The sequence below is a fragment of the Lycium barbarum genome, chromosome 10 (genome assembly GCF_019175385.1).
Source record: "Lycium barbarum isolate Lr01 chromosome 10, ASM1917538v2, whole genome shotgun sequence".
NCBI classification, from domain to species: domain Eukaryota; kingdom Viridiplantae; phylum Streptophyta; class Magnoliopsida; order Solanales; family Solanaceae; genus Lycium; species Lycium barbarum.
Genome location: NC_083346.1, coordinates 16,182,287 through 16,207,216, shown reverse-complemented (window position 1 = coordinate 16,207,216; position 24,930 = coordinate 16,182,287). Strand labels below are relative to the sequence as shown.

Genomic DNA, 24,930 nt, shown 5'->3' with positions numbered 1-24,930 from the left:
TACTGCTTTGCCAGCCAAAAATTTCTTTCTTTTCTTCCCTTGCTTCTTTATCTTGGTTCAGTTGGGACAATCAATTGGAATTCATTTCTGTTGTTACCAGAAGATTGCAGTAAATTGGACAAAAATTTGGTTTCTTTTTCCTTCTCTATGTTAAAAAGAACGGGAAAACAAAAACACCTTTAGATACCGAGTATACTAAGTTCAATCAGAATGAATTATGTACCCAGATCAGTGTATTTGCAGAACATCATATACCAACTACAAAATGATCAATAAGTGGTAATTAGAGGCCTAAGGGAATGAATGAGGATGCAGTAATTATTCAGTATAAGACCAAACCAAAAATGGGAGTTGGAGTGAGGATGCAGGATTTTTTCAATATAAGACCACACAAAATAACAAACTTTCACAAAGCCAACATGCTAGTAATATCCACTTAATCTTTATTCATACAAGAAAAAACATTAGGATGGACTATTATGAAACATGATACAACAGAACCCAGACAAATGGTTCAGTCTGTCTACCAAAATTTTGTAGCAGAGTGACAACATATTGAAAAGAGAGAACCATAAAAGGTCTAGCGCTTTGAGAAGCCTATCCTGCTAAACCATTTGAAACTTCATAAGTAGCTGCCCAACTCGCAATAGTTATCTAGCCAGTGATCATTGTTCCAGCTCCTTCATCGGTGAGAATCTCAAGAAGTAAGGAGTGCTCCAGCCTTCCATCGATAATACTTGCGGTCCTCACCCCTTGAGCCAAAGATCTGACACAACAATTCACCTTGGGGATCATCCCACCGGCAACCTTGCCATCATCGGTCATCTTCTTCACTCCTTTTATATCAATCTGCTTCACCAAACTCCCAGGATCATTGCGGTCCTCCAGAATTCCAGCCACATCTGTCAACAAGATCAGCTTTTCAGCTCCAAGAGCTGCTGCCAACTCACCTGCTGCTGTGTCTGCATTAATATTGTAGGATTGACCCCTCTTATCAGCTGCAACAGAGGCGATCACTGGAATATGGTAATTGTCAATGAGCGGCCTCAGTACACTAGGGTCCACACTAGCAATGTCCCCGACAAAACCAAGTTGTTCAGAGTTGGGGGAAGGACGTGCAGTTAAAAGGTGGCCGTCAATTCCTGATAACCCCACAGCAGTTGCCCCAGCCTTGTTAATCAAGGAAACCAAATGTTTGTTGACTTTACCCACCAAGACCATTGACACAATCTCCATTGTTGAGGCATCAGTAACACGAAGGCCATTCAAAAAGTTGGGTTTGATTCCCAATTTACCAAGCCATTGGTTGATTTCAGGACCACCACCGTGGACAAAGACAATGCGCATGCCAACACAGGAAAGAAGGACAAGATCAGCAATAACAGAGGCCTGGAGTGCCTCAGATTTCATGGCAGCTCCTCCATATTTCACTACAATGGTCTTGCCTCGAAATTTCTGAATAAATGGTAGAGCTTCAGAAAGGATTTTCACTCGGGTCGCTGCAGGGAAAGATTGAATATCAGGTGCAATGACGGATTCCAAGGAAGTTTTGAGGCATGAGGCATGAAAAGGGTTGCTAAGAACGTTTCGATGTGCTTTGATAGCTGGAACGGATTTTGGGAAAATGAGACTAGAATCAGGAAAGTTGGAGACTTTGGTGACTGGGGAAGAAAGTGGGAGGGTTTTAGCAGCCAACATCCTCTACTCCTTTTACTTCCTCCCCTTTTCTATTGAATTTAAACTGCAGGGGAAGAGCAACACTAAAAGTTCCTATGTATTTCGTTTAACGGGGTCAAAGCATCAATGTATCAAAAAAATCTGCAATCAAAACAAGCCAACAGTTAGCACTTGAACCTCAAAAAGTATCCCACATAAGAAAAATATCCTTTAAAAAACAGCACATTTGATAAAGCCAGCAAACATAATTGGAAAAATATCAATCAAATTAGATACACAAGCTGATTAAATGCAGAAACCAAAAACAAAACCCAATAGACTCATCACTAAGAGCAAAGTTTATAATTTTTTCAAATGTGTTCATTATTATTTTATTTTATTTTTTATCTTCAATTTTCCTGTTCTCCTATGTATAGGAAAATAAATATCCTTGAAAAATCAGCACATTTGAGAAAGCCCCAAAACATAATTGGAAGGAAATCAATCAAATTAGATACATAAGCAAGTAAAATAAAAAATACCCAATAAATTCATCAAGAAGAGCAACATTTCAGACTTGACTTATACTGACTTGAACAACATGAACATTGCAAAATAAAGCAACATTTAATTGGCATTTCATCAAACAGGTAATAGACACACGTAGAATAAGTAACTTACCCAAGGACAGAGAAACGGCGGCTCACTTTTCTCTTCTCCGCGTCGACAGATAATAAGCAATCCCCTTGTTGTTTATATTATTGGGAGCGTAGTAGGTGGCACGTGAATTATTATTACGCTGAATGCCAAAATAGTCTAATGCCCGACCTAATTGTTAAAATTAATTATTAAATAAAGAAAAGGAGAGAAACGAGATTCACGAACAAAATAGCCCTAAAATTTAAAGGGTTAGGTGAACTTACCATGATTAAAGAAAATGGAGGCAGCTAATAGCAAATTTTTAGCCATCGGTTGAGAGAATAAAAGTAGGAAAAATAAACTAAAGGTGAAAAAAAAAATCACTAATTAGAAGTGGCGACAAGTTTGACCAGCCAAGTTCAAATTGGTTTTAAAAATATAAATAAGTTAAAATGAGACTGAATTATAATTTTTAAAATTTATTAATCTTTTACAAAATACATAAAAGTCCATACACATTATACAAAATCTTCCAACCAGCCCCTACAGCTTCATTATTTCAAAAAAAAAAAAACCCCCACTTCCTCTAGGCGGCAAAGGAAACCGATTACCCCCACTATCGCCACTGCCATCATCTCGTTTTTCCTCTACAAAATCAAGCAATTTGTTCTTCCCCGTCGCTACTGCTGCTCGTTTCGCTCTCTCTCTCTCTCTCCATTGTTGCTGCTTCTCTATTCATTCTCAAGTACAGTTTTTCTTTCACTTGGTTCAAAAGTTAGGATTTTGAAATCAAAGTGTGAAAATGATGATTTTGGTTAGAGAAGATGAAGAAGAGTATGGGTTCGTCTTGAATGTCGTTTGTTTTGTTATTTTGTGTTTGAGAAGGTGTAGTTTGGGGTATTTGTTGTACTTGTTGGGGTTTGTGAGTTTGTAAATAGTGGTTGTGCTTGTGAAATTATGGGTTTTAGTGTTGTTTTTGTTCTTGTTTGCCTTAGTGTTTAAAAAAAAAAAAACTTGCAATTTTGTTGATGTTTTCCAACAACTGAGGTTACCTGTTGCAGCAAATTCAGCACTTGTTTGACAGTTGCAAACATCTGCTGAGGTTGCATGGTTAAAAAACCCCTATTTGGTGTATTTTGTTTAAGTTGTGAGTGAGATTTGTGATGGTTGCTTATTTGTAGTGAAATATAGATGTTTTGTAGTTAAAATTTGATGCTTTGTTGTTGTCGTTGCTGTCATGGTATGATTAAAGAAAAGTTTTGATTTTATCCAACAAACAATTGTTGAGATTTTTGCAGCAAATGAAGCAGTTGTTGCAGCATATTAACAAGTTGTTGTAAAAAATCAAACCAGTTGCTAAGCTGTTGCTACTGTTTTCTTTATTTTCAACAGCTTAAGAATCTGCTACAACAAGTAATAAGTTGTTGCAACAACTTCATATTTCGTTGCAACAGATTCCTTTTCCCTTTTTACTTTGAATGTTGCACTAATCAATTAAATTGTTTTTTTATCTCCTGTGTGTAGATAAAATGGCTCCAGTTAAAAGAAAATGAGAGAAACCAACTGAGGGAAAAAGTAAGAGCCAAGGTGCAAACACCATTAGATGAACTTGTGAGGGCTATTTGTCAATCAACAAATCTAGAGGAAAGAGTTTATGAAACTGGGGCATGAAGAAGGAAGAGATAAAAATGAATAAAGTGAAGAACAACAAGAAGATAAAGAAGATGAAGGAGTAGACAAAGATGAAGAAACTAGAGAAGAAATTGAAAAAGATAATGAAAAATTTGCTGAAGGAGATGAAGAAAATGATGAAGGAGATGAAGAAGAAGGAGATGAAGAAGGTGAAGAAGATGAAGAAACTGAGAAGAAGAAGAAGAAGAAGAAGAAGAAGAAGAAGAAGAAGAAGAAGAAGAAGAATCTACAGATCACATGTTGACGGCCTTGGCCGAGTTAAGAAAAAAAACATAATATGGATGCCAATATTCTTGAATCTTTGAGTATTGCCACAGATCCCAATAGACCTTCCATTGACGAGGTCATCAAGAGTTTCAGCATTGAAAAGTACGGCGTGAGGATGCCGTTGAATGGAAATAATGATTTGTCCGGCGATATTGTGTTCAAATCAAGCATGGGCAAGGACTTTGACAAATTTAGTTGCATTTTTCAGCAGTAGGGATTGGAGAATTTCTTTAGGGCTAGCTGTTTTGGGCTCTATTTAGATTTGCCTGAAGAAATCGGTGTGCGGTTTCAAATGACAATGGTGTCTGAGCTTTTGAAGCGTAGGATTATTTGTGATAGAAAGGATGAGGTTTGGATTAATTACTGTAGCATGCCGGTTTTCTTTGGCATAAATGAGTTTGTCGTAGTTACCGGATTGAGATGTTATCCTTGTGAGCTTCCGGACTCCCAAGGCAGCCAAGAAAGCAAAGGGTTTCAAAGCTAAGAATGATGTCTCTTTGGTAGACTTAGTGGGAAAGAGCTACATTCAGAAGAAATTATTGGAAGATTTGGAGTCCAAAACTTTCTCGAAAAAGCACAAGGAGGCACTATGCTTAGTTTGGTTTGTGCACAATCTTCTTTGGGTAAGAGACATAAACAACAACATCCCACTTGGATTGATTAAACTTGCGGAGGACTATGATGCCTTCAACAACTATTCCTGGGGTCTTCAAAGCTTTAAGTTGACTGTTGAATATTTGTTGAAGGAATTGAAGCCAACGGGGAAGACACTCAACCTAAATGGCTTCCCTTGGGCTTTCATGGTAAACTTTCTTCAATGTTTTATCTTTTGTTTATTGTTGTATTTCAATCACTGTTTTGATTTTTGATGGCATCTTTTTTTTCTATGCTTGGGCATTTGAAGCCATTCCTCATCTCCGGTATCAAGTCAATGAATACTCTGAAGAAGTTACCTTTCCAAGAATTCTTAGATGGCTAACTGGGAAGAACAATATAAAATTTAGTGTTTACCTTTTCAACCCCCCTAAGGAAGCTGTAAGCATTAGAACACATTCATATAGAATAAACTTAACAACTTCTATAAGCTTAAATAATTTACAACAGATAACTAGTTGTTGCAACAGCTTTTGCAATCTGCTATAACAAAACATGCATCTGTTGCAACAAGTTATGAATCTGTTAGACAATGTCCAACAGATGAGTAACCTATTGCAACAAGTTACCCAACAGATAAATCTATTACACCATACAACTAGTTTTTTACAACAGATGAGTAACTTGTTGCAACAAGTTACCCATCTGTTGGAAAATGTCCAATAAATGAGAAACCTGCTGCAAAAAGTTACCAATTTGTTGGAAAATGTCCAACAAGTACCATAGCTGTTGCAACATATCACTTTATTTGCTAATCTGATAACTTCTGAATCTGTTACAGTAAGTTTTTACAATAGAAATAATAATTTGTTACAACAAGTTATTAACCTGTTGGACAATATCCAATAGATGAGTAACCTCTGCAACAAGTTACCCATCTATTGGAAAATGTCCAACAGATGAGAGACCTGCTACAACAAGTTACCCATATGTTGGACAATGTCCAACAGATGTGTAACCTGTTGTAACAACCTCTGAGCTGATAACTTCTTTTAAATAGGTTTTGCTTTTCATGATTTAGCACCATTTTGATATATCTACTTTCTTGTTGTAGGTTGTGAACCCATGGCTTGTCCTGGCAATAAGAGAGTTGGAGATGCCATGCCTTGTTACCTTTGTGCCCATAGAATCTGTGCCCGACAGATTGATTGATGGTTTTAAAGGGGAATTGGCTAGAGTGACAGCCATCATTGGGGTTGATGATGTTGTTGTTGGTGGTGGTGGTCTTGTTACTTGTGGTGATTTTGTTGTTGATGCTGGTGGTGGTGTTGGTGATGTTGTTCAACCTGTTGATGCTGTTGGTGGTGGTGGTATTGGTGATGATGTCCCTGCAAGTATTGCCGAGGAAAAATTAAGAGATGATGATGTTGATATTGGTGGATTTACTCCAGTTGTTGGATTTAGTGGTGTTGGAGGATTTGGTGGTAATTTTAGTGGTGGCGAATTGAGTGGTAGAAGATTTGCTGATGTTGGTGCCGGTACCTCTAAGGTGCCCTCATATGCTTATGAATGCATTACTTGCAAGGAGAAAATGGATAATTTGGTTAGAAAGGTTGGGGAGTTGGTGCAGGCCCAAGAAAACATAACACACTTCTATCGAGAGGCTGATATCCAAGAGGGGTATCAATCCATCAAAGAACCTTTCCTCGCCCTATACTCGTATTCATGTTCGGAGGAGGGGCAAAGCAATTTCCAAGGCACTTGCATCAGTTAGATCAAGGAAACCTGCTGTTACTCCCAGTAAGTCAATTGAGACTCCTCTTCCTGATGTTGGGCCAAAAGTGCTAAAGAAGGTGGACATTTTCAAGCTTGTACATGCCCAAAGAAAGAAAAAGGTTGAGATTGTGCTCAAAGCCAAAAAGAGTGGGAAAACAATATACTCAATGGGTGAATTTGGAGCCCCAAACTTCAAGGCTTTGATAAGCATGGATATTTGGTGGGAGAATTGAGTAAGTTTCAACACTTGTATATATCTATCTAATTCAGTATGTTGTTGTAACAAGTCCTTTATTTTGTTAAATCTGTTGCAGCAAGTTAACTAGCTGTTGTAACAAGTTGATAATCTGTTGCAACAAGTTACTTATTTTTTACAACAAGTAACTAACTGTTTTACTACTTTTACTTTAGTATGTAGATGAAGTCCTGCTTCTAATGCGTATGAGGCAAATCAATTTCCTTGAGTAATATGATTCCACTGACATAATCCTAGACCTCAACTTTTACAATAACATTCCCAAGAGGTACACAGATTTGACAAATGAGGGTATAGTTCCGAATGTCGTGCCTTTGAAGGTTAGTGTCACGACCCAATTCGCGAGTCGTGGTGGCACCTACACTATCCCCCCGAGTAGGCGAACCACATTCCCAATAACAAGTTAAATAAGCGAAAAATTAAATAAGAAGAAGTTATCAAGTCTTAAATACTTATCATAACTAGAAATGTCACGACATCCCCAAAATCTGGTCAAAGGATACAAGAGCGCTAAACATAATCTGGAATACAAGTCTGAAAATACTCGAAGCTACATACTGTCTGTCTAATAAAAAAAAATTAAATAAGAGGGTCCTTCAGGGGCCACGGATGACCAAGTAACTCACCCTAAATGACCGAAAGATGTCACCCTCGCGTATTAGCCACAGGGTGTAGAACTAGAGCCTGGATTGTACTCTACACTCAATAAAAAGTGCAGCAAGAGTAGTATCAGTACAACACTAGTACCAGTAAGTATCATAGGTCGACAATGATTAGAGAACACATGAAGAAGTGGAAACTAACAAGTAGAAAATAGAACAAATAGGTATGATCACGTATCATCTACAAGTAAAGTGTAAAGGAATCATGAAATAACCAAGACAGATATAGTTCACCAAATGATCAGTCAAATATATAAGTGGATGAATGCAATGCAATGCAACAATCGCCTCTCTCACTCCACTCTCGTACACACATGCTAAGGGCAGTGCTTCAAAGCCATGACCCATGGGGGACCTGCGAAGTTCATGTACCACTCATGCTCTCCGGCAAGGACCTCGGAGTCTCTCTGGCACTCTCAAGCTCCGGCAAAGACCTCGGAGAGCCTAAACTAAATTTATTGATATTAAATAGAAGTTGACTGATACTTCCTCCGTCTCAAATTATTTGTCGTTTTAAAAATTCAAGGCACAATCAATTATTTTTTGCACATTTTACCCTTAGTAGAATTTGGTCATTAATGAGATGACACACATACACACAAATATATATATATATATATATATATATTTGAGAGAGAGAGAGATGGGGGGGGGGGGGGGGGGGGACGGAGAGCCAGTAAATATTTAATGGAGAGAGATTATACAATAAATAAGGGTAAAGTTAGTCAAATGTCATCCTAATTAATATTTCTTAAGGGTTGTATAAATGTTTACTTTATATATGTGTCATCTCCATTAATGATAAAGTTCTATTAAGGGTAAAATGGAGAAAAAATAATAATTAATTATGCCTTGAACTTCTAAAACAGTAAATAATTTGACAGAAGTACTATTTCTAGTAACCATGACAAATAATTTGAGACGGAGGGAATAAGATAAAGCAATAGACAATCAATAGTTAATGTACAAGGGAAGTCCTCTTACCTAAATTTCAAATATCCAAATTCCATGTTCTTACCAAATATTGGATTGCATACGAATCATTAATTCCTAATACTTAATATATCCCGACTTAACCTAAAATTTTAAGGGCATAGAAGTCGTTCAACATTTAGAGGATATTTTGATCGTTAAACATTTAGCGAAAATTATTCGTGCTTTTAATATATGTAGATAGATAGATAGATAGATAGATAGATAGATAGATGGGACAATTAACTATAGGTGACAAAAAGGTTTTAAAATTGAGTGCGGTTAACTCAAGTTTTTTTATTGAGTAGAGGTGATAAAATTTGGATTAGTGATTAAGGACTTTCGACCATTTTCAAACTTACCCAACATTTTTGTTTCTAATACTTTGGCCCTAAGATTTATTTTTAACACTCAGCCGATAAGTTTTGTTTTTAACACTTTGAGCAAACCAAATAAACCCTAAATTACCCAAAGGGGTAAAAAAAAAGGGCGCCAATTTTAGCGCCATTGCTGCTTCTTCATCAATTCTTCTTCTTGCTTCTTCTTCTTCGTCAGCTGCTGTTGCTCTCTTCTTGTTCTCCTTCTTTGTCTGATGCTGCTTCTTCTTGTACGTCAGCTATTGTTGTTGTTTGTTCTTCATTTTGACGAATTTGCTCAAGAAAGAAAAAAAACAAAACCACCATATTTTGTAATTTTTTGAATAGATTTCATGTAGCACTGGGCATTCCTTCATAAGTGATTTTTGCTCATTTGGTAAGTAAAAAAATGTTGTTTTGTTTCAAATATTCATTTGGGTATAACTGTTGATTGTCCAACAATTTATGGTAGCAGTTGCAGTTGTTGCAACAGAATAATCAATGAAGTAAAAGAATTAAAAAGATAAAACATTGAAGGAAAAAAGTTTATCATGAAAGCCCAAGGGAAGCCATATAAGTTGACTGTCTTCACATTTGGGTTGAAATCTCTCAAAATATATATTCAACAGTCAAATGAAAACTTTGATGAACCCATGGATAGTTATTGAATGCCTCATGATCCTCCGAGAGTTTAATCAAACCGAGTGGTATATTATTCTTTACATCTTTTGCCTAAAGAATTGAATGCACAAACCAAACTAAGCACAGTGACTCCTTGTGCTTTCTTGACATAGTTTTTGACTTCAAGTCTTCCAACAACTTCTCTACCTTGTAGGTCTTTCCTACAACATCCAATAAATCTAAATCATCATTAACCTTAGCTTTGCCTTTCTTAGATGTCTTGAATGGCTTGGGTGTCTAGGCTCTCTTCTTTAATGTAACTATAGGAAGAGGCTGAGAAGGTGCATGACATCTTAGTCCGGTCACTATGGCAACTCCTTGATGCCAAAACAAACTGGCATGCGGCAGAAGTTTATCCATATCTCATCAGTTTTGCTACAAATAATCACGTGTTTGAGAAGACCATACACAATGGTCATTTGAAACCGTGCATTGTTGTCCTCAGGCAAATCTAGATACATTCCAAAACATTTGATCCTGAAGAAAGTCTCCAAGTCCTCCTCTTGAAGTGTCTTCCTAAAGTTATCAAAAGACTTGCCGTGTTCATCCAACAACATCCGCACCGGGAACTTTTCAATACTGAAACTTTTGACGACTTCATCTGTTGAAGGTCTGTTAATATCAATCCTAATAGAAGACTCAACAATACAGGACTTGGAATTCTCATGTACTTTTTTTTTTTCTAATTTCAGCCTCGGTAGTCAACTTTCAAAAGAAGTAGTTTTATCTTCTTTATTTTCTTCAACTTCTTCAGATTCTTCATCTCCTTCACCATCATCATCATCATCATCTTTCTTCACTTTTTTGTTTGTTCATGGCCAGAAACTTCTGCTAGAGAGGTTTCATGTTCAGCAAGTTCTTAAGAAATAATATTTGCCTGTTCACTAAGATCTTTTAATGATGTTCGCCCCCTGGGTCTTTTACTAACTGTAGATGCCTTATCCGATGATTTCTCTCATTTTTTTTCGTGAAGACATTTTATTTGCACACAGGAGATAAACAAAAATAATTTCAATTGAATTGTGCATCATTCAAAGTAAACAAGTAATGAATTTTTATAACAGCTGAAGCATATGTTGCAAAAAGTGTGTAATCTATTGCAACAACTCTCTCATATGTTCTAACATCTTCCATAGTTGTTGCAGCGTATTTTTCAGCTATGGGAAAAACTCAAAACAGTTGTTGTAGCTTCCTCAGCAACTGTATTGATTTTTCCAACAGATTGTTAATCTATTACAACAACTGTGTAAGTTGTTCCAACATCTTAGGGAGTTGTTGCAACAGATTAGCAATCTGTTGGGAAATATCAAAATAATGGTTGCAACTTCCTCAACATTTATTTTGATTTTTTCCAACGGATAGGGAATCTGTTGCAACAACAGATTCATTTGCTGAAACAACCTCAACAACTGTTTTGGTTTTTTTCAACAAATGAGGAATCTGTTGCAACAGATTACTCAACTGTTGGATAAAACAAAACAAAGGCAAGACCCTTTTTCTTAAACCTTACAAGGACATCAACAACAAAAACAAAAACATCTATTTCACTATCAGCATTATTAGTGTACATTTACAGACACACAACCATAAAAAATTGAACAAAATACAGAACATTGAAGAGAAACCCATGTTCTTCCTCTTTTTCTTTAATCAAAATCATCATTTTCATACTTTAATTTCAAAACCCTAACTTTTGAACCAACAAAAAAATCTAGTTCACTACAAACACACAACCATCACAAGTTAAACAAAATACACCAAATAGGGGTTTTCTAAGCATGCAACGTCAGCAAATGTTTGCAACTGTCAAACAATTGCTAAAGTTGCTGCAATAGATTACTCAACTGTTGACAAAAATCAACAAAATTGCAAGCCCTTTTTTCGAAAGGCTAAGGAGAACAAGAACAAAAACAACACCAAAAATCATAACTTTACAACCACATACACTTTTTACAAACACACAAACCCCAACAAATGCAATAAATACCCCAAATAAGGGTTCCTAAAGCATGAAACAACAAAATAAACAACATTGAAGACAAACCCATGTTCTTCTTCTTCTTCTTCTTCTTCTTCTTCTTCTTCTTCTTCTTCTTCTTCTTCTTCTTCTTCTTCTTCTCTAACCAAAATCATCATTTGCAGTCATTGATTTCAAAACCATAATTTTTTCCCTTGAGTCACTAATGGACAAATAGTAGTGAAAGAGAAAGGAGAAATTTGTTACCTGAGAAGCAAAGCCTGGTGACGAGACAGAAGTTAAAGAGCAGCATCAGCAATAACAATGGAGATCTTCACGATGGAGAAGAGAAGTGGTTTCTTTTTTGAAATAATGGGGTAAGATCGTGGATGATGGGGTTAAAAGAGAAGAGAATTAAAAGGGGGGTTGTTTTGTATTTTGTAAAAGTTTAATAAGTTTTCAAAATTATAATTCAGATCCCATTTAACTTATCTCACTTTAAAGATAAGTTTGACTTTGGCTGGTCAAACTTGTCACCTTTTCTAATTAGTAGACTCAAATGGTACCTTTGGTTCATTTTTCCTATATGGTATACATATATAGATTACTACTATATATAAGGGACAATCAAAGGACTTTTGTAGTCCTTACAAAAGTTTCCAAATTAATGTCAAACTTTTTAATTAATTACTTTTAGGTCATTTTTTATTTTATAAGATAATTTTTTCAAGAATGTAATTTTAGCCTAATAAAAAAGTGATGGACAATTTTATATGTCGCCTTTGAAATGTCCATGATTTATTATAAATAAAGAAAGTAAATTTTTTTAAATGATTCCATATAGTGTTGAAAATGGAGACAGTGTCATCCATTGAGATCGAGTTATTTTTAAAATCTCTTGTTTGGCTAACTATTTTTTTTTTAGTATCGAGAATACATGAAGAATTAAATTTTATTGAATCTTGAGGTTCAATTTAATAAATATAGGTTATTTCTTGAATTTCGTTGAAACTAAGGTGAAAAATCACATTTAACTAGCATAAACCCTTGACGCGAGATAATGAATGAAAATTTAATAAATGTCAAAACAAATCGATTTTTATCTATGAATAAAATCACACGCTCATGAATTCACAACAATACAAAAATATTTTTTGATTTATGAGCTTTGCAAGTTGTAATTAACATATTTTATCATAATCAATGTTAGTATAGGATATCGAGTCACTGTGTCCCTTTGAGATTTGCTAATTTTTCTACTTTATTTTCTTCCTCATAAATAAATTTTTCATTAAAAATTATCTAATTGTGTGACGAAGAAACTTTAATAATTATAAAATTTATCAATAAGATATCATTAACATGCAAATACACTAAATTAATTATGCGGTAGAAAATGTACTGCTATATATAAGGGACAATCAAAGGACTTTTTGTATTCCTCATAAAAGTTTCCAAATTAATGTCAAATTTTTCAATTAATTACTTTTAGGTCCCTTTTTATTTTATAAGATAATTTTTTCAAGAATGTAATTTTAGCCTAATAAAAAAAGTTATGGACAATTTTATACGTCACCTTTGAAATGTCTGTGATTTATTATAAAAACAAAAAGTTTTTTTTTTTTTTAAAAAATGATGCCATATAGTGTTGAAAATGAAGACAATGTCATCCATTGAGATCAGATTATCTTTCAAATCTCTTGTTTGGTTAACTAATTTTTTTTTAGTATAGAGAATACATGAAGAATTAAATTTTATTGTATCTTGAGGTTCAATTTAATAAATATAGGTTATTTCTTGAATTTCGTCTGAAACTAAGGTGAAAAATCACATTTAATTAGCATAAACCCTTGACGCAAGATAATGAATGACAATTTAATAAATGTAAAAACAAATCAATTTTTATCTATGAATAAAATCACACGCTTACAAATTCACAAAAATAGGAAAATAATTTTTGATTTATGAGCTTTGCAAGTTGTAATTATCATACTTTATCATAATCAATGTTAGTATAGGATATCGAGTCATTGTGTCCCTTTGATATTTGCTAATTTTTCTACTTAACTTTCTTCCTCATAAATAAAATCATTAAAAATCATCTAATTGTGTGACAAAGAAACTTTAATAATTATAAAACTTATCAATAAGATATCATTAACCTGTAAATACATTAAATTAATTATGCAGTAGAAAACGTGTCACGTTAGATAGTGGCGGAGCCAGGACTTTCACTAGGGGAGTCAAAATATAAAAAAGTAAATTCACGAAAAAGTCAAGGGGTGCCAATATGTAATATGCGTACACAAAAAGAAAAAATTTACCTAACTACATAGTGTAATTTTCCAACGAAAGGGTGTCGGTGACACCCCTCAATTACATGTGGCTCCGTCACTAACGATAGATGTATTTAATAAAAATTTTCATTTTTATATTTTGAGTTTGGGCCCGGACTAACGTAACTAGTATAAAAAAGAAGAAAGGAAAAAAATAAAAATAAAAAAGAGAGAAAAATGGGAGAAGCCTCGTAGTTGCGTAGCCGTGTGTTCTAGGCTATCCGAAGAAATAGGTAAGCGCTTAGCCAAATTCATCATCATTCTTTGCTCTAGACAAGAAAAGCATCTCCTCTCAATATCTCTTTTAGCCGCATCATCATTTTGAGTTTCCGTAACTAGTATAAAAACAGAAGAAAGGAAAAAAATAAAAAAGAGAGAAAAATGGGAGAAGCCTCGTAGTTGCGTAGCCGTGGGTTCTAGGCTATCCGAAGAAATTGCGTAAGCGCTTAGCCAAAATTGCTGTGTGACGGCAAACCCTCCTTATAAATACAGAGCGCCCCACTTCCACCTCATCCCAAATTCATCGTCATTCTTTGCTCAATATATATTAATCTCCTTTCTCAAGGTAAATAATCTTTCCTTTTCTCTCAATTCAAATCGTTTGTTGAGGAGGTTCAAATTTACGTGAGTTACTGTATTCTAAATGTCTGATCAAAATTAATTTGAGAACTATCTTCAATGTATGTTTTCTCTGTTGATGATGTTATACCCGTGAATTTCGTCGATTTCTTGGTTTCTAGTCGCTATTTAATAGCAATTGTTATATACTTTCCAGGTTTGATTAACTGTGATCTATCTAGGGGTTTTTGTAATCAAATTGAACGCGATTGTAAAAAAAATTAGGTTTCTTACTTCTTAATATGAAGATAAATCTTGCCAACGCTTGTTGATCTGCGGGATGATCTTTTTTCTTTTGGATTTATTTATTCTTTTGTGCGTAATTTGTAACTGTTTTCTGATTATGTTAGATTTTAAACCTTATTTGATTTGGCATTTAGCTAATAGTGGATTTTTCTGCACGTGCATAGCTGGGCCCGATGAATAAGATGCATTGTTTATTATATGTTGGTTCACAATGAATTAAAAAAAAATGGCTGTGCATTGGAATTCAATTATTATTATAGAATCCAGAATTAGATGATAATGTTTTTCTTGTTGGCTTATGTTAGCTCTATTGGATTTCTTTATTTGGTTGATCTCTAGTCTTCTGGTAGCTCTTTGATATTGCAATTAGTTGATATATCTTCAGTTTGTTCTTCAATTTGTTTACTGGATGACGTTTATTCCGAATTAAATAAGGTATGGATTCATGTGCAAGTTATGAGCGTTTATATTATGTGGGGAGTTAGACGAGACTCGCAGAACTGCTTTTTTTCTTTTCTTTTTTAGACTTCCAGAGCTTGTAGTTTTGTCATTCCTTTGGCCTGATCTTGAATTGAAGTTGTGACAGAGCTCTGTGTGTCAATGTATTTCAGATGCAGATCTTTGTAAAGACACTCACCGGAAAGACCATCACTCTCGAGGTTGAAAGTTCTGACACCATTGATAATGTAAAAGCTGAGATTCAAGACAAGGAAGGCATTCCTCCTGATCAGCAGAGGCTGATCTTTGCTGGAAAACAGCTTGAAGATGGCCGAACACTTGCTGATTACAACATCCAAAAGGAGTCCACCCTCCATCTTGTCCTCCGCCTTCGTGGTGGTATGCAGATCTTTGTCAAGACGCTTACCGGCAAGACCATCACACTTGAAGTTGAAAGCTCAGATACAATTGACAATGTGAAGGCAAAAATTCAGGATAAGGAAGGAATTCCTCCAGATCAGCAGAGACTGATCTTTGCCGGAAAGCAACTTGAGGATGGAAGGACCCTGGCTGACTACAACATTCAGAAAGAGTCAACCTTACATCTTGTTCTTCGTCTGAGGGGTGGCATGCAAATATTTGTCAAGACATTGACAGGGAAGACAGTTACTTTGGAGGTTGAGAGTTCAGATACTATTGACAATGTTAAAGCAAAGATCCAAGACAAGGAAGGTATTCCTCCAGACCAGCAGAGATTGATCTTTGCTGGGAAGCAACTTGAGGATGGAAGGACCTTGGCAGATTACAACATTCAGAAAGAATCAACCCTGCACCTTGTTCTTCGTCTTAGAGGTGGCATGCAAATTTTTGTCAAGACTCTGACTGGGAAGACGATTACTTTGGAGGTTGAGAGTTCGGATGCCATTGACAATGTCAAAGCAAAGATTCAAGACAAGGAGGGTATTCCCCCAGACCAGCAGCGTTTGATCTTTGCTGGTAAACAACTTGAGGATGGCAGGACTCTTGCGGACTATAACATCCAGAAGGAGTCAACACTCCATTTAGTGTTGCGTTTGAGGGGAGGGATGCAGATCTTCGTGAAGACTCTTACTGGGAAAACAATCACATTGGAGGTGGAAAGCTCAGATACCATTGACAATGTGAAGGCAAAGATACAGGACAAGGAAGGGATTCCACCAGATCAACAGAGGCTTATCTTCGCTGGTAAGCAGCTTGAGGATGGCCGCACCCTTGCAGACTACAATATCCAGAAAGAGTCTACTCTTCATCTCGTTCTCAGGCTCCGTGGTGGAGACTTCTGAATTTCATGTGTGATAATGCTGCTTTTATGATGGCTGTGTCAATTTTTTTTTCGTTTCAAGACTTTAGTTTTTTATGTTTTGGGTTTTCTTCTTTCTGCTGAAGACATCATAATGTGTTACATTGTATATTCGCTGCAGATTAAATAAAGACCAGCCAATTCTAGTATCAGGCCTATAAATGTGTTGGTGCTCCTCACTTCTCAGATACAAAGGGGATGTCGGGAAATTCACACACACCTATGCACGTTGACACCCGATAAAAAGCAGACATGCTTGAGAACCCACTGGTAATTCTTTTTGCAAAATTATTATGGTGGTGGTTTTGTAAAATTCTGCTAATAGTGGAAAGTTCTTCCCATGATCTACGCAGTCTGTTTTCGATATTTATTTTTGAAGTGTTCCCTCCAAGTTAAAAGGGAAAACATAAAAGACCTTATTTTATTTGGTTCACTAAATATTTTCCAACAAAATATTTAACAAAAAGAGCTAAAGGAGAAGAATCAAGCATATCAGTGAAGCTAATTAAGCCTTGTAAATGATGATGTTCAGTCGGGGTAATTGTCGGTTTAGAGTTGAGCAAGATATAGGGTTCTAGGTTAGACTTTATAGCAAGATATCCGGAAATTCTGGCGAGTTGGGATTTCTTCTTACAATTGTAAATTACTACTTAATGATGAGGATTATTCGTGTCCAAGTGTTCTGTCTTTACTCCGTCGCCCTCACCATCGACGGTCACCTCATCTTCTCCATTTCTTCAGTGGGACGTAATTAATGTTGAGCTGAAGGACTACTGTGTGATACCAGAGATGAAACTCCTTATTACAACTACAAGCACTATCGATCAAAGAATTCAAATTAGTTCTGACAAGCACGGCTGGAAAGTCGTAGCAGCCTAAGTTGGTCGGACTCGGGTGCTTGTGTTCGATACGGGTGCGGATGATCCTTCATGATCTAAATATGGGGATACCGATACAAGAATGGATACGGGTGTGGGGGTTCAGCTAAAACTAATTCAAATATCTATTATAGAGTTATAAAACCTATATTATGAGATATTATGTGGAAAACTTGAGGAGAAAATATTGATCAAAGAGGAGAATTCCGGAAGGAGATAAAAGGAAAAGGAGTGTTAGGTTGGGCCGGGTATTGGTGGTGTTGGGCTGGACATTTTGGAACATAAAAATGGAAAGATTTGCATTTAAGAAATGGCCTATTTGTATTTCAATTGTAACCAAAATATTACATCAAATAACCAAATTGCTGAATTCTTTACAAAAACCACTAATCTTTTACACGTAGCCAAATTGAAGTAAAATTGAGATGGATCAATTGTTCAATTAATTAATTAAGCTTCTTGAATTTAACAGAGTAAAATATGACTTTAAATTGACAATTGAAATGCGTATTAAATTAAAACCCTTGTTTTTTCTGAAAATTGATTTTCGAATTGATAAAATCGACATAAGTTATACTTAAGGTTATATGTAATATATATTAGGATATTTTGCCAGTGAAATGACAAAAATATCACCCAAAGCTGTTTTAGGAAGTATTTTTTATTTTTTGGATAATTGTTTTACTCTGTTTGAAATTCAAGAAGCTTGACTAGTTAATTTTGAATTTTTGGAGGGCAAAAATTGGGCGTGAACAATCCCATAAGATTGAAATAAAGCAGTATACTCAGAACTAAAGAATTCTGAACCATTATCACTTCTAAAAATTTTGACAGTTGCACCAAACTGTGTTTTTATTAATGCAAAGAACTGCTTGAGAATGACAATTACATCACTTTTCAGTTTTAGTAGAAATGTCCAGATCATCCTACTACAATCATCAACTAGTGTTAAGAAGAATGTACTCCCATCATGATTACAAACTCTATAAGGACCCTATATATATGCATGTATCACTTTTTATTTTATTTTATTTTTTTAGAGGAAAAGTAATGTGGTTGGCTGGGTTCGAACCTGGGCAAGCAAGTGAAGGATCCGGTTGGATATCTGCATGTATCACTTCTAGGGGTACAATTGATCTATTGGTGCTAACAAGAAACATAAATCTGCCTTGTCTAGCTAAAGGACAAATGGTGCAATCCTTTATTCCACTAGTATTTACATTGAACTTTATGTTTGGAATTTTTCCTAGAACTCTGCCAGGAGCATGCCCTAGTCTTTTGCAAATTGCCATATCTTCATCCACCTCAAGTTGTTTGGAATTCACAAATGCTGCAATCACATTCTGATAATCCTTCATTTTCAGCTGCAATCTGTATAGCCCATCACACACCTTACCAATCCCCTTCGCTTTCCTAGTGTGAAGGTCCTGCATGACACATATATCAGGATAAAAACTGATAGAGCGTTGCAAATCCTTAGTCAATTTTGACACTTACAGCAAGTTATATTCAAATTTTAGTATGCATAACACATTTTTAAGACTTCCTCCTCCTTCAAGATTACATGATCCAGTGCATAATATTTCAATTGCATTTTCATCTGGCAAATGAACCTTCCTTGCATTTCTATCATCTGATTTCTTAACTTCACTTAGTAAATTTTTATCATGTATCATGTGATTAGTGGCCCCTGAATCCACTATCCATTTGACAAAATCGATCTTATGTTCTGCAAGAAAACAATGAAGTATACCTGCTACACCTTTTCCATCTTCTATGTTGTCTTTGTTGATTAATTTCAGCAACTGCACATATTGTTCTTGGGTGAACAGCACACCTGCTCTTTGTCCTGCTTCTGAATTTACTCCATTACCATTCCCATTTAAAGGATGTGAGCTGTATTGGTCTCCATTGTGAGTGTACATTGCCTTTTGTGTGTGCTGTTCTTCATGTGCTATAACATTTGTTGCAGTATGTGAATTGTAACCAACTGCTTTCCTTCTTCCTTTAGCATCTGCAGGGTATCCATGTATCTTCCAACAATTGTCTCCTGTGTGACCGCTCATTCTGCAGTGATCACAGTACATATCACTATTCCTCCTAGGCTTGTATCCATTTCCTGAGTCTCTAAAGTTGTTGCCAGGATTCCCAGAGTTGCTGGTGCTTGCCTGTTCTCTGAAGTTGTTCCCATGATACCATAGTTAAACTTCCCCAGAATTGTAATTGTTGCTAGGGTATCTTTGATTTCCATTTGATCTAGCACTAAACAATCATGTTCCTTCTATTATTTCTCCAACATGCATTGGTGTTTTCCCCTAGATCTTCTGCTTTCCTCTGAAGTGATAATTGAGTAAGCTTTGTTAATATTTGGTGTTGGTGTCATCATCATGATTTGACTTCTACATTGCCCATATGATTCATTCAATCCCATTAGGAATTGTAATAGCCTTTGATATTCGAAATGCTCAACATACTTCCTAGATTCTGGATACTCACATCCAGGACATGGCATAAATGCATCAAACTCTTCCCATAGTTCCTTCATTCTAGAGAAGTAACTTGACACAGAAGATGTGCCTTGTGTCAATCGATTAATCTCGGTGTGTAGGTGAAAAACCCTTGATCCATCAACCTTATCTAGTCTTTCTTTCAGATCTGTCCAAACTTTGTATGCAGTAGTTGCATATATGATTCCACTAAGCAGTTCAATGCTTACAGCACTCATTATCCATGATAGAACTATCGCATTGCATTTCTCCCAAAGTTCACGCAAAGATTCATCAAATTTATCCTTAGTATGTCTATCATCTACAAATTCCAATTTGCTCTTTCCTACTAGCCCTAATCTCATTGACCTACTCCAAACTGCATAATTTTCAGGGCCAGTCAGTTGAAAAGTGATCAAATTAATACCTGGAGTGTCACAAGCTTGTAAGTATAATGGGTGATGATGATCCACATTTTGTGATGTGTTTGAATTGCTTGATGTAGAGTTAGAATTGTTCGTTGTTGAGTTGATTTGGTCAATCGCCGTTGTTGTCTCTTCAACAGCTCAAAAAAAAAAAAAAACTACAATTATCGATGCTTTAAGTATTTGTGTATCTGTATGTATCGATCCTTCAATTTTGGAGAATAATCGATTGCAACCCCTCTGATACCATGATAAAATTCACGTTTAAGCAAAGATCAGTGTTGTACTTTAGTTTACAGGAGAATGAGAGAAAGTCGGTTCAGAGGATTTGGGAATTTTTCATGTATTGATTGAAATGAATTGTGTAGTACAAAATACTTAACCAACTCCTACTTATAGACAGATGTACTCCTAAGCTAGTATCTAACTAACTAACCGACTACATTGATAATTAATAAGCTAACTAACATGCCATGTCATCAATCCTAGTACTAACCACCACAATCTTCAACATAAATATCAACCAAGGTATACCAAGTATAAACATCAATAAACAATTATGCAACTGAAAATAGAGATCACGACATAATCACAATTATCTTCTTCTTTTTTTTTTTTTTTTTTTTCTCTTTTTAAATCCAAATATAATAGGGTAGCCACCTTTCTATGTTTCTGCTATTATACCTCATGTTTATTGTTTGGTTTAGTTACATCTTCTTCTTTTTTTTAATTGTAAATTTTACTTTTAAGCGTATTTCCTCTTCCCATCAATACCAATTTTGATTATTCCTCTTTCCCTCGTTTTTAACACAAAGATGTAGATATTCAGTTTATAGGTGGAACAATATGAAGACCTAAGCTACTCTAGATCAAGTCAACGCTGTATTGCACAATTTATTCTACCAATAATTCTTCCACATTTACTCCTGTCTATTTAAGGATACCCAACTGTGAGCTCCTCGAATCAGCGAACGTCTAGGTAAAGTGTCTTGCAAGTCTTTAGTCAAGTCTCGAATTAGCTTGTCAAGTTTGGGTTTGGTGAAAAATATTTTACTCGCATTAAATCAGATCAAGTAATTTAATTTGAGAAATTATAAATTAAAAGTAAAAATTTGTATATTATTTTATCATGTTAAATGATAAGTTTCTATATAAATAATGTAGTTCTTATATTATTAATTCGGAAAAGGGTAAAAGATGCCCCTAACGTATTGAAAATGGTTTAAACTATCCAATTCACACTTAAATCTACCTTTGTCTTGAATCACGAGCATGAATAAGGAATGAGTTGAGTGAGTGAATAACTTAAAGAGTCATTCAACTATAGCAAATTCATTACCAAAGTCACTTATGTTTGTTCCAATTCCATGATGTATGACTCATTCAACATAAGTGACTTTGGTAGTGAATTTGTTACAGTTGAATGACCTTTTAAGTTATTATTGATCTATTTTTTTTTTGTCTTATGTAATAAGCGAGTTGATGTAAATCTTATTTTACTCGAGTATTATGTTTCTAAATAAATAAATAAAATGTCGTATTCAAACACCACTTAATGGTTCACATAATTTACTTCCTTCGGTTGGGATTATATCAACTTGTACTGTATTGTAAAAACCAACTGATAGAGTTAATACCTTAAAACAACATGAATTATCCATGTTTTGTTAGATTAATATTTAAACTGTTGTTATCTCCTGAACTATAACATTTGCCATCTAAAACATACTTGCAGAGTGCCAAGTGGCATGAAGAGTGACCATGAATGCTCTTTTTGATCAATTTTCTAGGTCCCACACACTAAAAAGATAAAGCCACTCTTAATACCACTTGCACAATTAATTCTACCAATAATGCTGTCCACAGACTCCTTGTCAATTTATATCCAACTGTGACTTTCTCGAATGAGCGGACGTGTAGGTAAATTTTTAAAGCAATATTGCTTGACTAAAGACTTGTACAAAATTCCAGCTAATGATAACATTGACAGGACTCAATAAGGACAAAGTCATTTGCAATATTTTCTCCGAATTGACAGGAGTGGACTTAATTGGCATACATTGACTTGTCCAAGTCTCCTACGTAACGCTTCTTTTATTTAATTGGCATACATTGACTTGTCCTAAAGTATCTCAGATCTTTGGATGCTTATAAGTTCCAGTTATAAACTGGAATGTATAACATATTAACATCACAAATTTTGTGATAAATCAGAGGGGAAAAAAAAAAAGAGAAGAAAAGCGAAAATCTATGGGTGCTATCCTATGGTTATTTCTCCTCTCTGCATTTCATGCAGTAGCACTAGCACAACAAAGGCACTTGAATATAACTCTTGGCTCTTCGCTAACACCTACTGCCAATTCATCATGGTTTTCGCCTTCCAGGCTCTTTGCCTTTGGTTTTTATGAACAAACCATTGGCTATGCTGTTGGAATCTCCATCGTCGGTATGCCTAAGAAGACAGCAGTGTGGACAGCAAACAGAAACAATCCTGCTGTCCTGAGTAGCGCTGTCTTGCTCTTAACTAGTGATGGGCTCATTTTGCAAGTAGGAGGGAAAGAAATCTTTGTCATAAATCCCTCTCAAGCCATTGCTTCAGCTTCCATGCTGGACACTGGCAACTTTGTGCTCTATAATTCAGATCACGATATCATATGGCAAAGTTTTGACAGTCCAACAAACACCCTTTTACCTGGTCAGCATCTGTCAGCTGGACAAGAGCTGTTCTCGAGTGCCTCGGAAGCAGACGACTCATTCGGGATTTTCCGTCTCAAAATGCAAAATGATGGGAACCTTGTTCAGTACCCTGTCCAGACACCAGACGATGCCCCATATGCTTACTTCGCTACAGAAACCAATACACCAGGGAATAATGTCACACTGAATCTTGATGATGACGGCCACCTCTACTTGTTGAATTCCACTATCAGTATACTAAATCTAACCAAGGGAGGCTACCCTAGAGAAAGGACCATCATCTATCTGATGAAAATTGATGTTGATGGTATTTTTCGAGTTCATTCACATTCTCTGAACCAACAGAACAGCTCTGCAATATGGTCATCAACAGATGATAGGTGCACTCCAAAAGGCGTTTGTGGGCTTAATGGTTTTTGTACCAATATAGATGATCAAATTAAATGTGTATGTCTTCCGGGATTCGATTTTGTAATGCCAGGAAAATGGAGCTCAGGCTGTCAAAGGAATTTCACTGCAGAAACCTGTCGGTTAAAGGAGAATACTTCCAAATACTATGCCATGAGAACAGTTCACAACACAAAATGGGTAGATATTTCTTATGCTGTTTTTTCCACAACCACCAAAGAAGATTGTGAACAAGCCTGTCTACAGGATTGTAACTGTGGGGCTGCTTTGTTCAAAGATACAGAGTGCAGAAAGCAAATGCTGCCTCTGAGATATGGAAGAAGAGACATGAGTAACTCCAATCAAGTATTGGTCAAGGTGGGCATTATTGTAGTTGCCGAAAAAGGACTGCCTAAACAGATTGAAGAAACAAACAACAACAATAACAACATACCCAGCATTACAAAAGGCAAAAAGCTAAGGATAGACATCCTAATTGCAAGCATTACACTGGCTGTTTTGCTTTGTTGGTGTTAGGCGTCTCCGGATTCCTTATTCACAAAAATCACTGGACTTACAGGAAAATCCAGGAGAGAAGAAGTGTTCAGTTATATGAGAAAGTTGCTCCGCGAGCATTCTCCTATGCAGAACTAGAGCAGGCTCTGTTGTTTATATTCCCTTCTTCTCCCTCATTTTTGACTAGAATGATTCAAACAATCAGTTCCTATTTACTAAAGATGTTTTAAGTCCAAATGGTTTCCCTTAGCTGTCATATCGAGGAATTAACTCCAAACATGTGCTAGTTTGAATATTGATGTGTTTAGCTACTGTTTGTGTAGGGTTCTGTGTAATGACATGATTAAATCCTTGGGATATGCTAATTTGTTTAAACATGATTAAGTACCTTTGTTCAAGTTTTGCCTAACAATGAGAATATGCAAGGATCATTTATATAAGGAAAATCCATTTCTGTTTCACTTCACTTATCAATATAGAGACTTAGAAAGTATCTCACGAATTCTTTAGTTTACTTGGTTTAAGTTGATCCAGATCCTTCAAAACTTCTTAAAGCTTTCAAATTGCATGTCACTTGTGTAGGCTTGTTCCTAGTTTTCTGTCCAGATCCAATCTGTTAATGATATAGCTTTGGGATGTATTGACCTTTTCTACAATAAAGCATGTTGCATAAGCTAATTCAATGAAATACTGGACTATAGAATAGAAATCAAAACTGCTCCTTTTATTAGTCAAAGTCTTCTGTTCTCAAAGATAATTTCAGGATTTTGCTAATAATAACAATGAGTTTAGCATTGTTTTCGCTCTCTGGAAGACATGACTGGTCTGCCTAACAGTGAGGCATTTTTCACTTTCTCCTCAAAATGCTGAATAGAAATTTAGAGTTATGCTGCAATTGATCTTTTGATTGATTGTATGGTTTTCACATTAATTCTAAGCTTTAAATTATCATCTTTTGGGTGTAAGTTGTTTGGTTGATAGTTTTAGTAGGAATTGGAGTCTTTCTCTCTATAATATGGTTTAAAGTTTAAAATTACAATCTCAGTTGATTTGTGC

The 24,930-nt window shown here is 35.6% G+C and overlaps 3 protein-coding genes across 4 annotated transcripts; 2 read left to right on the top strand and 1 right to left on the bottom strand.

Annotated features, from left to right (window-relative positions):
- Positions 1-420: 420 nt before the first annotated feature.
- LOC132613509 (acetylglutamate kinase, chloroplastic) lies at positions 421-2,495 on the bottom strand. Of its 2 annotated transcripts, none has more exons than XM_060327551.1 (2): positions 2,338-2,495; positions 421-1,818 (listed from the first exon to the last, which is right to left on the bottom strand). In XM_060327551.1, the coding sequence occupies exon 2, from the start codon at positions 1,696-1,698 to the stop codon at positions 655-657; it is 1,044 nt and encodes a 347-aa protein (XP_060183534.1). In that variant the 5' UTR covers positions 1,699-1,818; positions 2,338-2,495; the 3' UTR covers positions 421-654. The 2 variants fall into 2 exon arrangements, with proteins under 2 accessions (XP_060183534.1, XP_060183535.1); XM_060327552.1 differs by lacking the exon at positions 2,338-2,495 and adding an exon at positions 2,199-2,330.
- Positions 2,496-14,445: 11,950 nt separating this feature from the next.
- LOC132615660 (polyubiquitin-like) lies at positions 14,446-16,634 on the top strand. Its single transcript, XM_060330273.1, is given in 3 exon segments — positions 14,446-14,468; positions 15,320-16,375; positions 16,377-16,634. Coding segments are annotated over 2 exon segments (1,161 nt in total). The 5' UTR covers positions 14,446-14,468; the 3' UTR covers positions 16,482-16,634.
- On the top strand, positions 16,498-24,234 carry LOC132612773 (G-type lectin S-receptor-like serine/threonine-protein kinase LECRK3). Its single transcript, XM_060326864.1, has 3 exons — positions 16,498-16,505; positions 16,618-16,755; positions 22,659-24,234. The coding sequence occupies exons 1-3, from the start codon at positions 16,498-16,500 to the stop codon at positions 23,893-23,895; spliced, it is 1,383 nt and encodes a 460-aa protein (XP_060182847.1). The 3' UTR covers positions 23,896-24,234.
- Positions 24,235-24,930: the final 696 nt, after the last annotated feature.